Source organism: Engystomops pustulosus, chromosome 6 (assembly GCF_040894005.1).
Source record: "Engystomops pustulosus chromosome 6, aEngPut4.maternal, whole genome shotgun sequence".
NCBI lineage: Eukaryota > Metazoa > Chordata > Amphibia > Anura > Leptodactylidae > Engystomops > Engystomops pustulosus.
This window is the reverse complement of record NC_092416.1, coordinates 125,386,860-125,400,406: the sequence shown is the minus strand read 5'-3', so window position 1 is coordinate 125,400,406 and position 13,547 is coordinate 125,386,860. Positions and strand designations below refer to the sequence as shown.

Sequence of the window (13,547 nt, the reverse complement as noted above, 5' to 3'; positions counted from 1 at the left end):
AGAAAGGTTACCGTTAAGATTACCAGATTGGCGCAGACAAAAACAAGTCAGTGCACTCTGCCAACATACATTCTGATTCAGCAAATCACAGTTTGTGTGCAGGCAGAGCACGAGCCTCTGATAAAGTGGAGTGAGGGGGAGCTTTAGGGTTTCCAAAGCGGGGGAAAAGAGTACTGCGTTTATTGGCTGCTGGTCAGTGTAATAATAAATGGGGACTGCAGGATAGTAAAATTAATAATGAGGCCTGGCAGTTACTGGACAGTTTATATGTAAGGGGGTCTTTCTGCAGTATATATTAGGGAGGGGACAGTGGTGTGTTACATTTAATTAAAGGGGTATTCCCACGAAGACAAGTTTCTTAAATATACTCAGGATAACAAAATAACACATTCTCTAATTCACTGTTATTAACAAAAATACAGCATTTCACAGATATAATTCCAACCTGTATCTGTCAGTCCTGGTGTACACAATTTTAGCCCCTAGACACAACCCTACTTTAGGGTCGGCTGCCATCTTGCCTGATGCCTCACAGAGCTTGTCTCTCTGCCTCTGCTCCCTGCACTCTAGCCCCGCCCCCTGCAGTCCAGGACGGAGCTCACAGACACATACAGGCAGTCCCCGGGTTACATACAAGATAGGGTCTGTGGGTTTGTTCTTAAGTTGAATTTGTATGTAAGTCGGAACTGTATATTTTATCATTGTAATCCCAGCCAGAACTTTTTTGGTCTCTGTGACAATTGTATTTTAAAAATGTTGGGTTGTTAAAGAATCAGGATTAACAATAAAGCTTCATTCCAGACACCTTTGATAACTGTTACAGCTGTTTATTGTAGCCTAGGACTAAAGTACAATAAATTACCAATATCCAGTGGTCCGTTTGTAACTAGGGGTCATATGTAAGTAGAGTGTTCTTAAGTAGGGGACCGCCTGTACACTGAGAACCACAAGCCACAGACAGATAAGTTATTTATGGGGGGAGGAAGGCACGGGTGTTCTTAAGTAGGGGACCACCTGTATATGTGAGCATATGTCTGTGGAGTGTATATATGGTATATGTGTATTCTGAAGTAAAATATGAGGGATGGAGGCAGCAGGGAGGGTTTAGGTATACGGGCCCCTGATTCTTAGTTCGCACTGGGGCCCCCTAGAGTCTTGTTATGTCACTGCTGCTTTGGCTATAGAAAATTTTGGACAACATGTAAATGCAGTAGGCTCCATGCACACTGCCTAATTGGGGACCGTGATCTGACTGTACAAATTGCGACCAAATAACGGCCCCCATAGAGGTCTATGACACCAGGAAATGGTGAGGGGAACACAATGGGGCATATGTACTAAGGGCTTTGCGCCAGTTTTCTTTTGGATTTTGCACATTTTTTCTAGTGGAAACTGCTTGCACAAGTATTTAAGAAGTGTCTTCACCACAAATGTGTCTCACGCCATGGTTGCACTAAGCACCATGTGACACAAATTAAGGGGCTTTCTGGTGCTCAGTCAGACCGTGCGCCAGATTTAACATGCAAAGTCTGTTGCATGCCCTATGTTAAAGGTGCACCACAAAAAAGTTGTTGAACTTTGTTGGGCCAGTGCAGTGAAGCGCCAGATTCATGATTCTGTAGCAGGTTCTTAATGAATCTGTTGCACCAAGCATTAGACACAGGGAGAACACTTTTAGTGCAGTTTCCTACATTCTTAGCAAATGTGCCCCAATGTTTCTCACTGCACCACAATAGAGCTGGGAGGCTGCACTGCAAAGATAATCCTATCTTTGGACCGATTTGCTTCATATGGAGAAGGGATGGGTGAGGAGCGCTCAATTCCCTTCCCTTCTCCTCCCGGCCATGTGCTTCGCCTGGGTTACGGCCTGTTGAAGTACATGGTTGTGTGCATGTCTGTATAGTATTCCAGAGCTGCACTATTCTACTATTCTACGGGTGTAGTTTCCAATTATCTTGCACTGATACCGGGTCATTAATCTTTCAATATGCCCAGGTCACCATGACGAATTCTACCAGCTGAAGCTTTTCCAGCTGCTGCTATCACCAATTCCTGACTTGCAATATTCACAGTGGCCTCCAAATATGGTAATTACTGATATAATGTCACAATTTTTAGTAACTCCAGAAAATAGTGTCAAGCAGAAAATACCCAAAAGATAGTACTAGATAAATGGTGTCTCAAAATAACTGCGCCAAACCATCATTTACAGTGAGTACCGCTGTAAACCCCTTTATATTTTTCACTAATTGGTAAGATGAAAAAAGTTTTTTTTTGGCTCATTAACGTACACTGCTAATTAATTAAACAAGAAAAACTGCAATACATAAGTATTCAGACCATTTGCTGTGACGATCATATTTAATTCACATACTGTCCATTTACTTCTGATCCTCCTTGAGATGGTTCTACTCCTTCATTGGAGTCCAGCTGTGTTTAATTAAACCAATTGGACATGATTAGGAAAGGCACACATCTGTCTATATATGACCTCACAGGGCATGTCAGAGCACATGATAATCACTAGGTCTGTGGAACTGCCAAAGCAACTAAGAAACAGAATTGTGGCAAGGCACAGATCTGGGCAAGGTTACAAAACAATGTTTTGTATTATACTCCTCTTTACTTTACTCATTATGTATGCTTTACAAAGATACATTGTTGCTTATACATACTGTGAAGCGCATGTGCATTCTCAACCAGTCTACAGAAAATGCCATTAATGCCATATAGTTGAAGATCCCATAGGTGGGGTCTTCACATATTGTACAGCAGACCGCCCCCCCCCCCATTCTCCCCCATAGGTGAGTAAAGTAGTATGGGAGTTAGGAAAAGAGCCAGGAGCACAACACTCACTTACCTCTATAGGTGATTCCATTTGCTTTAAGAGAGCCTCACCATAATAAAAGGAGACATAGGAATTCAGATAACACATTTATGGCACATTTATGACATTTATAAAATAAAACACTTTAAAATAAACCAGTTGTTAAAAACATAATTAAACAGAATTAGGGGTGGAAATTTATCAGGATTTGTACATTAGTTTTGTATGTACAAGCGAAAAGTCAGTAAATGCGAATTTTTTCCCAGTTCCCCCTTTATGACACCTCCATGCCAAGAGGCCCTGGATGTTCCAAGCCTCCTAATGCATCCCCCGCAATGTGGTTTCCATCATACGCCACCGCACGTTGCACTGGCATATGATTAATTCCCTCAATGAGATATGAAAATGTTGCTTTTACTATTATTGAGAACACCTCCGTCACCACTCAATGTTTCAAGACAAATTGTAAAATGACAAATAACAATAGCATAGTCTTGCCAAGGTCTGCCTAACTTCCAAAAGTGAATTCACCTTATATCATTAAAGAAGATCCATCACATGCTTTAGAAAAAGGAGGCATTTTTCAGGCAGTACGTAATGGCAATATAAAACTTTCTTTGGATCTAAAGTCCACAGTGGGTAATGTGTGTAATAACCATTAGCCTCTAATACAGTGGTTCTCAACCTTTCTAATGCTGTGACCCCGCAATACAGTTCCTCATGCTGTGGTGACCCCAAACCATGCAACTCGCAGTAAAAACACAGTAAAATTGCGGCTCCGATGGCTTAAGGCGACCCCCGGTTTTGGTCGTTTGACCCCCGCTGGGGTCCCGACCCACAGGTTGAGAACCACTGCTCTATTGGATTGAGATCTGGTGACTGTGGAGGCCATCTGAGTACAGTGAACTCATTGTCATATTCAAGAAACCAGTCTGAGATGATTCCAGCTTTATGACATCGCGCATTATCCTGCTGAAAGTAGTCATCAGATGTTGGGTACATTGTGGTCATAAAGGGATGGACATGGTCAGCAACAATACTCAGGTAGGCTGTGGCGTTGCAACGATGCTCAATTGGTTCCAAGGGGCCCAAATAGTGCCAAGAAAATATTCCCCACACCATGACACCACCACCACCAGCCTGAGCCGTTGATACAAGGCAGGATGGATCCATGCTTTCATGTTGTTGACGCCAAATTCTGACCCTACCATCCGAATGTCGCAGCAGAAATCGAGACTCATCAGACCAGGCAACGTTTTTCCAATCTTCTACTGTCCAATTTCGATGAGCTTGTGCAAATTGTAGCCTCAGTTTCCTGTTCTTAGCTGAAAGAAGTGGCACCCCGTGTGGTCTTCTGCTGCTGTAGCCCATCTGCCTCAAAGTTTGACGTACTGTGCGTTCAGAGATGCTCTTCTGCCTACCTTGGTTGTAACGGGTGACGATTTGAGTCACTGTTGCCTTTCTATCAGCTCGAACCAGTCTGCCCATTCTCCTCTGACCTCTAGCATCAACAAGACATTTCCGCCCACAGAACTGCTGCTCACTGGATGTTTTTTCGTTTTCGGACCATTCTCTGTAAACCCTAGAGATGGTTGTGCGTGAAAATCCCAGTAGATCAGCAGTTTCTGAAATACTCAGACCAGCCTTTCTGGCACCAACAACCATGCCACGTTCAAAGGCACTCAAATCACCTTTCTTCCCCATACTGATGCTCGGTTTGTGATTGGCTGATTAGAAATTAAGTGTCAACGAGCAGTTGGACAGGTGTACCTAATAAAGTGGCCGGTGAGTGTAGATATTTTGCTAATTTATTAAACAAGAAGAACTGAAATATCACATGGTCATAAGTATTCAGCCTATTTGCTCAGTATTGAGTAGAAGCAGCTTTTGCGCTAGTGCAGCCATAAGTTTTTCACACCTGGATTTGGGACAGCCAAATCAAGCCATTTTCAGGTCATCCCAGAGATGCTCAATTGGGTTTCATTCGGGGCTATGGATGGGCCAGTCAGGAATGGTCAGAGTTGTTCTGAAGCCACTGCTTTGTTATTTTAGCAGTATGCTTAGGGTCATTGTCTTGTTGGAAGATTGTCTTTGGCCCAGTGTGAGGTCCAGAGCACTCTGGAAGAGGTTTTCAACCAGGATATCTCTGTATTTGGTCGCATTCCTCTTTCAATCAATTGCAACCGGTCATCCTGTCCTTATATCTGAAAAACACCCCCATAGCAGGATACTGCCACCACCATGTTTCACTGGTTGACATGGTATTAGAACCAGAGAATCTTATTTCTCAAAGTCTTGGAGTCCTTCATGTATTTTTTTTTTTTTGCAAACTGTTTAAAGTACTTTTATTTGTCTTGCACTGAGGAGAGGTTTCCATTGGCACACTCTGCCATAAAGCCCCAACTGGTGGAGGCTGAGGTGATAGTTGCCAGTGTTCCGTCTCATGATTATCATTTATGCTCTACACTGTTATATAGACAGGTGTGAGCCTTTCTAATCAGGTCCAATCACTTTAATTAAACACAGCTAGACTCCAATGAAAGAGTAGAATCATCTCAAGGAGGATTAAAAGGAAATGGGCAGCATGTGAGCTCAATATGATTGTCACAGCACAGGGCTTGAATACTTATGACCATGTGATATTTCAGGGTTTTTTTTGCTTAATACATTTCTGTTTCCTTTCTGTCTGAATTTGGTTACCAATTAACCAAGTTAACCAAAATTAAATCAAGTTAACCAAGGAAGGGAAGGGATTGGATAAGGGAGGGATTTAAAAGAAAGACTTCTATATCCTAACATAACCGTCCATATTCTTTAGATGTAAAAAAAAGGATATAGACTCTTCTTGAAGCTCTCTGCTGTCCATACTGTGAACAGCTCCTGAGTCGGAGTTGTACAAAAGTAGCATAAACAGGTACCAATTTTAATGTACAGCTTTATGATAACTTGTTGTATCTGTTTTTGTCAGTAATATGCCGAATAGAAAAACTAGGACTACTTTGATTAATATCACTTTGATTTTTCCGCAAGCATAGTTTTCTTCCCATGTATATGTGACAAATGTGAACATTCATTACTCTCCAGAGAAACAATTTGTCATGTTATTATTATCAAAGGCCTTTAATCCAAAAAAAAGCTAAAATGTCAATTTGAACTGAAATGTAATTATATGAAAGTTCAATATTATTGTTATTCTCTATGATGTTATATAAATAACTTATTTTAAATTTGCAAACACGACTGTGCCGTACAGCACACATCCACATAAGCCACGATTTCAGACGAAAATATAATGAAAGGAATAATGTTAGTTTAAATACCACTAAAGGAAATCTTCCACATGAATGCAGGGCTTCTAAGCCAGCCGTACAAATGAATAGAGCAGACCCAATTTCTCTAGAGCGGATTCAGAATAGGATAGAGAGGTCCTTACCACACCTCTACCACACATGTAGACAATCAGATATCCATAAAAGGAATATATGTGATGCAAAATATCTTACTTTATCAAAGCATTTGTATACAAAATGACACATACCAAAAACTGATACAGTGCATGAATGTAAAGTCCATTAATAGTCTCACTGTAAGACTATACAGCAGTCTTCTAATCCAAGCACACTTACAGGCCAAGGTGTGTCACTTGAAAAAGAATCCTTTCTTTTTGCTTTTAATCTCTTAGTTTTTGAGAAAATCTCCTTTTAAAATGCTGCACGAGCCTCTGGGGCACCTGGCTCCGGTGTCCACTAATTATTCACACCACCATTTGCCATATGTGTCCACTTCCTCCCTACCAAGCCAGAGAACTGAGAGCCAGTAGGGCAGTGGTTCTCAACCTTTCTAATGCTGTGACCCCGCAATACAGTTCCTCATGCTGTGGTGACCCCAAACCATGCAACTCGCAGTAAAAACACAGTAAAACTGCGGCTCCGATGGCTTTAGGCGACCCCCGGTTTTGGTCGTTCGACCCCCGCTGGGGTCCCGACCCACAGGTTGAGAACCACTGCTCTAATACATCATAAAGAGTCCAATGCCCTCTTCTAGAGAATCAGATGAATCCACCCTGACATCAGCAGCTTTATCTAAACATTAATGTATATATACAATCTAGATTTAACTGATTTTTTAAGGCTATAAATTACATTTTCTCTTTGTATTTGAATGACTATTTTTGCAAAATGTATTTCAATGACAGAATTTAAAATATTAAAAATAAAAAATATATAGTTTTCCACTTCTTTTCAGTCTTCAGGTAATAATACAAGGCTCACTTCCATGCAAGAGACAAGGAATCGCACCTTGCTGAGTCGTTTCACACCAGCTGATGGTTGCAATGAACTTCATTGATCAGTGTCTGTGTATTAGGGTCTAATGCACCATTCTGCACTATGAAAACCTACCACATACAGCTGACAATCAGTGGGGTAATTGCCTGGGAAGATCAATCATGCGGTCATTCCAAGAACAAGAAAATTCCAAGGAATGTATTTTTTATGTTCTGGGTAATGGCTAAGGTTCAACATGACTCCCATGAGGATAGATACAGTATGTTATCTCTACATCTTCAACCCACAGAAGAGATTTGGCTCTGACGTTGTGGATGTTTTGAATGGAAGGTTGCCCCCTTTTGTGTCTACAAATTGTAGGATGGACCAAGTCCACAGACAATATTGCCTCCTACTCTCATTCTATTGCTCAGGATTCTAATAAAAACATCAGTGCTATGCTTATGCCACAGCCAGAACCAACCATTCATTAGGATATAACCATTGTGTGGACCATTATGATAGAATCATCACACAAGGCCGTCTTCCGAGATTGTAGAAAGATATAGTGCAGGAGGTAGGCTCATACAAGATCCTGAACTACAGTGATAGCTTAAGAGTTATGTTATCCAATTTGAGGAAGACATTGTTTGGGTGTGGTTGTCAAGAGGTAGTAAAGGGGATTTATTACCTGTGTTGTAAGATATGACCATGGTATTTCCAACTATCTGTCTGCTTCTACACTGCTACACATGAATGTGGCTTGGCGCAAGGCAGGACTTTATGTGCGCCAAAAATTTAAATGATTATTCTTGGTGCATGATGATAATAAATGAATAAATGATAATAAATTGTTGCTGTTTACTCCATAATTGGGTCAGTAAGCCATATTAACAGAAATTAGCAATGAAGCGACAAAAAGATCCTAATTCTACAAGAATCCAGAAACATTTACAGTCATATATAATATAGAAACAAGCCAGGAATGATAGAAGAAATAAACAGGTCAAAACCAAACACAACAAAAAGGGGAGTTTAACCAGCCAGTAAGCAGGACCTTTCTTGAATTAAGAGCATAACTAACATCCAGCATCAGACATTCAGTATAGGTCTAGGGAAATAGTTATCTGAAGATGCAAAAAGATCTTAGTAAGTACAGGGGCACATCCTCTCCAAAATTCTCATAATCTCAAATTGGAGAATGTTTATGTAATTCATCCTCTATTTGAACGAAGATGAAACGTGACTAACAAAGGCCTAGTCCTCAAATCTTCATCATTTATTGTAAACAACAGTACACATTATAATCTATAGGTATATATGAATAGCTGTGACTCAAGAAGTTTTCAGAGCATCCCACCTGTCTTGGTATATCTAAATGGTTAAGAAAAATGTATCTTAGTTATCAAAGTGCCATTCCTCACCGTCAATACTAACATTGTTTTTTAGGAATATGTATTTTACACTGTTAAATACAGCATCGCATATTGCTAAGTCTTTCTAGGAACATGACAAGCCACATGACTTCCATTTTGTACCCAGAATTTTGTAGTCTCCAAGACATGTTGTTTGTGTATGAAACCCCAAATTTTGACTTTAGATATGTAACTTACAAGTTCAACGATAAATCTGTACTGATGGTATAGCCCTTAGATGTAGTCTTTTATTTAACTCTCCTGACCAACATCCCTAAAATCTGAATCAGAGATTTGTCTTAGAAGACCACTCCTATATCTGAGGTTCAAGGCTTACATAACTGCTCTACCTACAGTTTTTGTGTCAATACTACAGTAGCACCCCATCTTTTGCTCACCCTACATTTCCTTATTTGTCACAATTTTTTTTAGACCGAGTTCTGTATCAGGTTATCACAGTTTCAAATCTACAGAATAGTCATCACTATGTGCAATCTAACTATTTATCCCGAGTTGCTTTTACAGACATACTTATCCAAAGGACCAGTTCTTTATCTTCTGGTCTAACCTTAAGTCTTCTGCACCCTCATTTACCAGCTGTATTCTACTGATAAGTGTGCCCAGTCTGTAAACACCCTTATTGTTCAGTAAATACCCAATGTTAAGAGCACCCCTAAATATCAACTGTAGTCTACAGATATCACCCATTTATTGATATGTTCCAGTGGTGTCTATGCCCTGCAGTTGGCTATAGCTAATTAATGGAGAACCCAGTTATGCACTGACCCTCTGTTGTATTGCACACCCATATTGCACTGTTCTCTAGTTATCAATGGGCTTTGTCAGCACCCCATTAATGTGTATTCTTCTCCCATCCCAGTGTACTCACACGTAAGCATGGTATATGAAGGTCCAACCCCGTGGTCTCTCCAGCACATTGTAGAGGAAATTCTGCAGCTTGCGGTAGAAGGCGTTGCGTTTTGGGGGCTTCCCGGTACCAGGCACAGCGGAGCGGCCCTTGCTGCTGAGGATACTGCTTCTCTTTGTATTGTGTTCAGAGCCATCAATAAGCAGAGCCCCGTCCCTGCTGCATTCCGGGGCCCCTGGGTCCAGCCCCACGAAGCCCACCTTCAGTTTCTTCTCTCCGGTGGGGCCAGGGTAGACCCCCCCATTGCGGGATTTCTGCACCATGCTTAATAAATGAGACTTGTAGGGGTCTCACCGGTGCTCCATACTGGATGGTGGACAGACCGGACCGGTCTCTTCAGGTAGGGGGCTCATAACCCTGGATGGTGGGAGGTTTGGTATTATCAATGCAGCTGCTCAATATCAGTGATGAACACTGAATCTCTGCAATCTGCTTTCTGAAGCGCTGGCTCCTCCTTGACAGGCAGCCACTCACCTCCCTGTTTAACCCTTTCTACCTACTCCAGTATAGAGACTGCACATGACAGCCAGGGTATCAGAATTTATCACAAGAAGGAGGAGCTGCCTAGTAATGCACTCCCTCTGTCAGGCACACACTACTGGTGTGCCAGAGCTGCTGCAGAACCTCACTGCTTATATTGCAACAATTACCTCTGCAGCTACATCTGCTAGTACTCCTCTAGCTGTGTTGTGAATACTTCATTTCATTTGTTTTCAGCACTGAGACCCATCACATACATTGTTTTCAGAAAGGCTTAAAGGCTGATGAAAAGAGCCTGTAGACAATCAGCAACCATATGCATTGATTATTCCCTGCTCTATAGAAAGCTCCTAGATCTCAGCCGCCTGCATCCATGCTAGACCCTGCCCCTTCAGCCACAGTATGCATTGTATATGCTGTGCACTGGCAGCTCAGAGGTTAAAGAGATCTCAGTGTTCCCTCCTCCTGTGTGTCTACCACAGCCAGGTTATTGTATGTAAGGGGGGGCTCTTCACGCTGCTCATAGTAAGGTTTCCAGCCCAATCTTTGTTATATTCGCCGCTTTCCAGTCCCATATTCAAGCAGCTTGTTCACTATTGACTCCCGGCCACCCCCAAGATGTGTGCACATTGGATTGCACCCTGTCACTGGCATCGCACCGGCCCGCCTGCACTGGGCGTGACTAGGGCACAATCCCTCAGTCCGGACATTTCCCCTGCTTCCCTTATAATATGGAAGATCCAGTTAGCTCTGGTTGTTCTTAGTTCTTCACATTACCACAATGACCCAGATATATCAAAAGTGGTGCGATCTGTCTCATGTACACTTCGCGCCAGATAATCCAGTAGTGGCCCACCCTTTTAGTAAATCTGGTCTGTTTTAAGGATGTGACACAATTGCACCTTTTTTTTTGTGCACTTTGCTTCTTGCTGTTGCAATGGAATTGTAATAAACTCAGTAATAAATGTGGCGCAAACTCAGACTAAGCACTACCTCGTCACTTTAGGTGCACAGTTTTCTAAAGTGTCAGACAAAGTGCAATTGCAACACAAAAGTGGTACAAACACGTCATAAGTACATGTGTAAGCGCCAAAGAAGTTCTCTTTGGTACTAAGATGGACAAAAAACTGTCGCAGACACAATGATAAATCTGGGCCAGTGAATTTTGAACAAAACAATTCAGATGTAGTTGAAGTTCAGACTTTCAGCTTTAATTCAGCAGCAGTGGGTTGAACAAAATGATTGTATAAAAATATGAGAAACTAAAGCATTTTTAAATAAAATCCCTTCATTTCAGAGGCTCAAAAGAAATTGGACAAATGTAATAACTGTAAATAAAATGTTAATTTCTATTACTTGAAAACCCTTTGACTGCCGTATGGACATCACTGGACGCTGCGTTTGTAGTGCTCTGCCAGACAATTACCAAAGTGGTTTTCTGCTGCTTTTTGTGGGTCTTTCTGAAATTTAGTCTTTAACCCCTTAAGGACGAAGCCATTTTGAAGCTCAGCCCAATTTTTTGTATTCTGACTTGCGTCGCTTTATATGGTTATAACTTTTGAACACTGTTACTTATCAAAACGATTCTGAGATTGTTTTTTTCCTCACATGTTGTATTTCATTTTAGTGGTTAATTTTGGCTGATAAGTTTTGCGTTAATTTACAGAAAAAAGAAAAAATTATGAAAATTTTTTTAAATTTGCCATTTTCGAAATCATCGCGTTTTCAGGCAGATAGATTTACCACTTAAATAAGTTGCTGAATAACATTTCCCATATGTCTACTTTACATTTTCATAATTTTTGAAATGTCTGGATAATTCATTTTGACGTTACGCGGCTTACAAATAGAATATCGGTTTTCCGTATTTTCAGAATTGACCACTTTGGGGATAAATACTGTTTTGAATGAAATTTTACATATTTAACATCAAAACCCCCTATATAACCAACCCATTTTCAAATCTGCACCCCTCAAACTATCAGAAACAATTTTAGGAAGATTGTTAACCCCGTGAGATCTTCATAGTAATTACATCAAAATGGAGGTGAAATTTAGAATGGTAAAATTGTGTCAGTTATACGTTCATTTAGCCCTAAAATGTACACATTTCCAAAAGATAAAAAGAGAAACTCATCTTACAATTTGTTATGCAATTTCTTCTGAGTACAGAGACCCCCCACATGTGGCTGTTACTTGTTTTACGGGCGTACAGCGAGGCACAGAAGGGAAGGATTGTTCTGGTGCTGCCAGGATTTTAGTTTCCTCATTGGCCATGGGGCCATGTGACAGCATTTTTTTTTGCGGGATGAGAAGCTTTTTCCAGTGTTACCATTTTGGGGTTGGTGGGGCTGCTGAACCGTGTATTAACTAGTAAGAGGGGCTGCTACATATTGCTGGGGATGCTGCTGACTACATATAGATCGGTGAGAGGGCTACTTTTATGATGGGGTGCAGGGTACATGTAAATGAATGGGGTACTGGAGTAAATATTCATTGATGGGAATAAACCTACATTTATAAAAGGATGTTTTTGCTGTATAACTTCTAGTGGGGGGGCAGTATATAAATTAGGAAATGGCTTTTATCTTTGTGACAATATACTGTAAGTGACTATGGTGTAGAGGTGCAGTTTCTGGATGTGCTGCACAGAGCTGAAGACGTCTTGTGGTGAATTCTGTAGAGATAAATCATTTCTGGAGAAGTTCTCAAAGTTCTGTAACTGATAGAGAAGAATTATCATCTGCAAGGAGCCACCAAGATTAGAAGGCAGAGGCAGAAGGTCGGAGCTACGACTGAGTTATGCAGTAAGTGATGTCTATATCTCCCTTATGGCTGACCTGGAGTGCAGTACTTTTTTGGCGCTATATAGAAATGTGCAGTATATTCCAAGCTGGTATATATTTATGTATGTGGTGCATTGATTACTGCAACATTATTAGTATTGTACAGGTATGTGGGTATTGGTGTGTGTATATATTTATGTGCAGCTATACTTGAGTGTTTCTTATATATGGTGTGTGTTTTTGTATGTGTAACATAAATATAGTGTGTGTAGAGTATATATGATGTTGATTTTATAAGTGTGTTATGTATATATGGTGTAAGTGCGCTTATGTCTGTGGAGTGTATACATGTATTCTGAAGTATAACATGTCGGATGGGGATGGCAGCGAGGGTTTAGGTTTATGGGGAACCACGAGTTCTAACGGGGCCCACTGGGATTTTGTTAGGCCACTAGGCATCGCAATAGCAAGGAGACAGAAGTCAGGAGACAAAAAATAACCATCACTTAAGAAACTGGGCAGGCAATGCTGGCAAGGTAAACAGGACAATTGCCCAGGGTTCCCCTGGCCATAAAAAGGCTCCCTGCTAGCAGGCCATAGATGAGGAAGGTTTTTTCTTATAAAGCAGCTAGATTTTATATAAAGCAGCTAGATTGAAAGCAGGGGTGAGGTTGTGCTTCCTGGCAGTGGCAGCTAGTGAAAGTTGCGGCAGCTACTGCTTTCAGAGGAAGATCCAGGGGTGTAACTTGAGGGCGTGCAGAGGTTGTGGTCGCACCAGGGCCCAAGAGGTTAAGGGGGCCCTTATGGTGTCACTTTCCCATATGAGAAGACTTTTACTATAAATCA

The 13,547-nt window shown here is 41.2% G+C and overlaps 1 protein-coding gene across 6 annotated transcripts in view; it reads right to left on the bottom strand.

The window, feature by feature from the left end:
* KCNQ2 (potassium voltage-gated channel subfamily Q member 2) overlaps positions 1-9,932 on the bottom strand; it is a 73,473-nt gene extending 63,541 nt beyond the window's left edge. For 3 of the 6 annotated variants that reach the window (XM_072110904.1, XM_072110902.1, XM_072110906.1), the window contains exon 1: positions 9,397-9,931. In XM_072110904.1, the coding sequence (XP_071967005.1) occupies positions 9,397-9,698 (302 nt within the window). In that variant the 5' untranslated portion in view covers positions 9,699-9,931. Of the gene's footprint in view, positions 1-9,396 lie in introns of all 6 variants that reach the window. The other 3 variants (XM_072110901.1, XM_072110903.1, XM_072110905.1) reach the window with 2 other exon arrangements.
* Between the last annotated feature and the right edge of the window lie 3,615 nt (positions 9,933-13,547).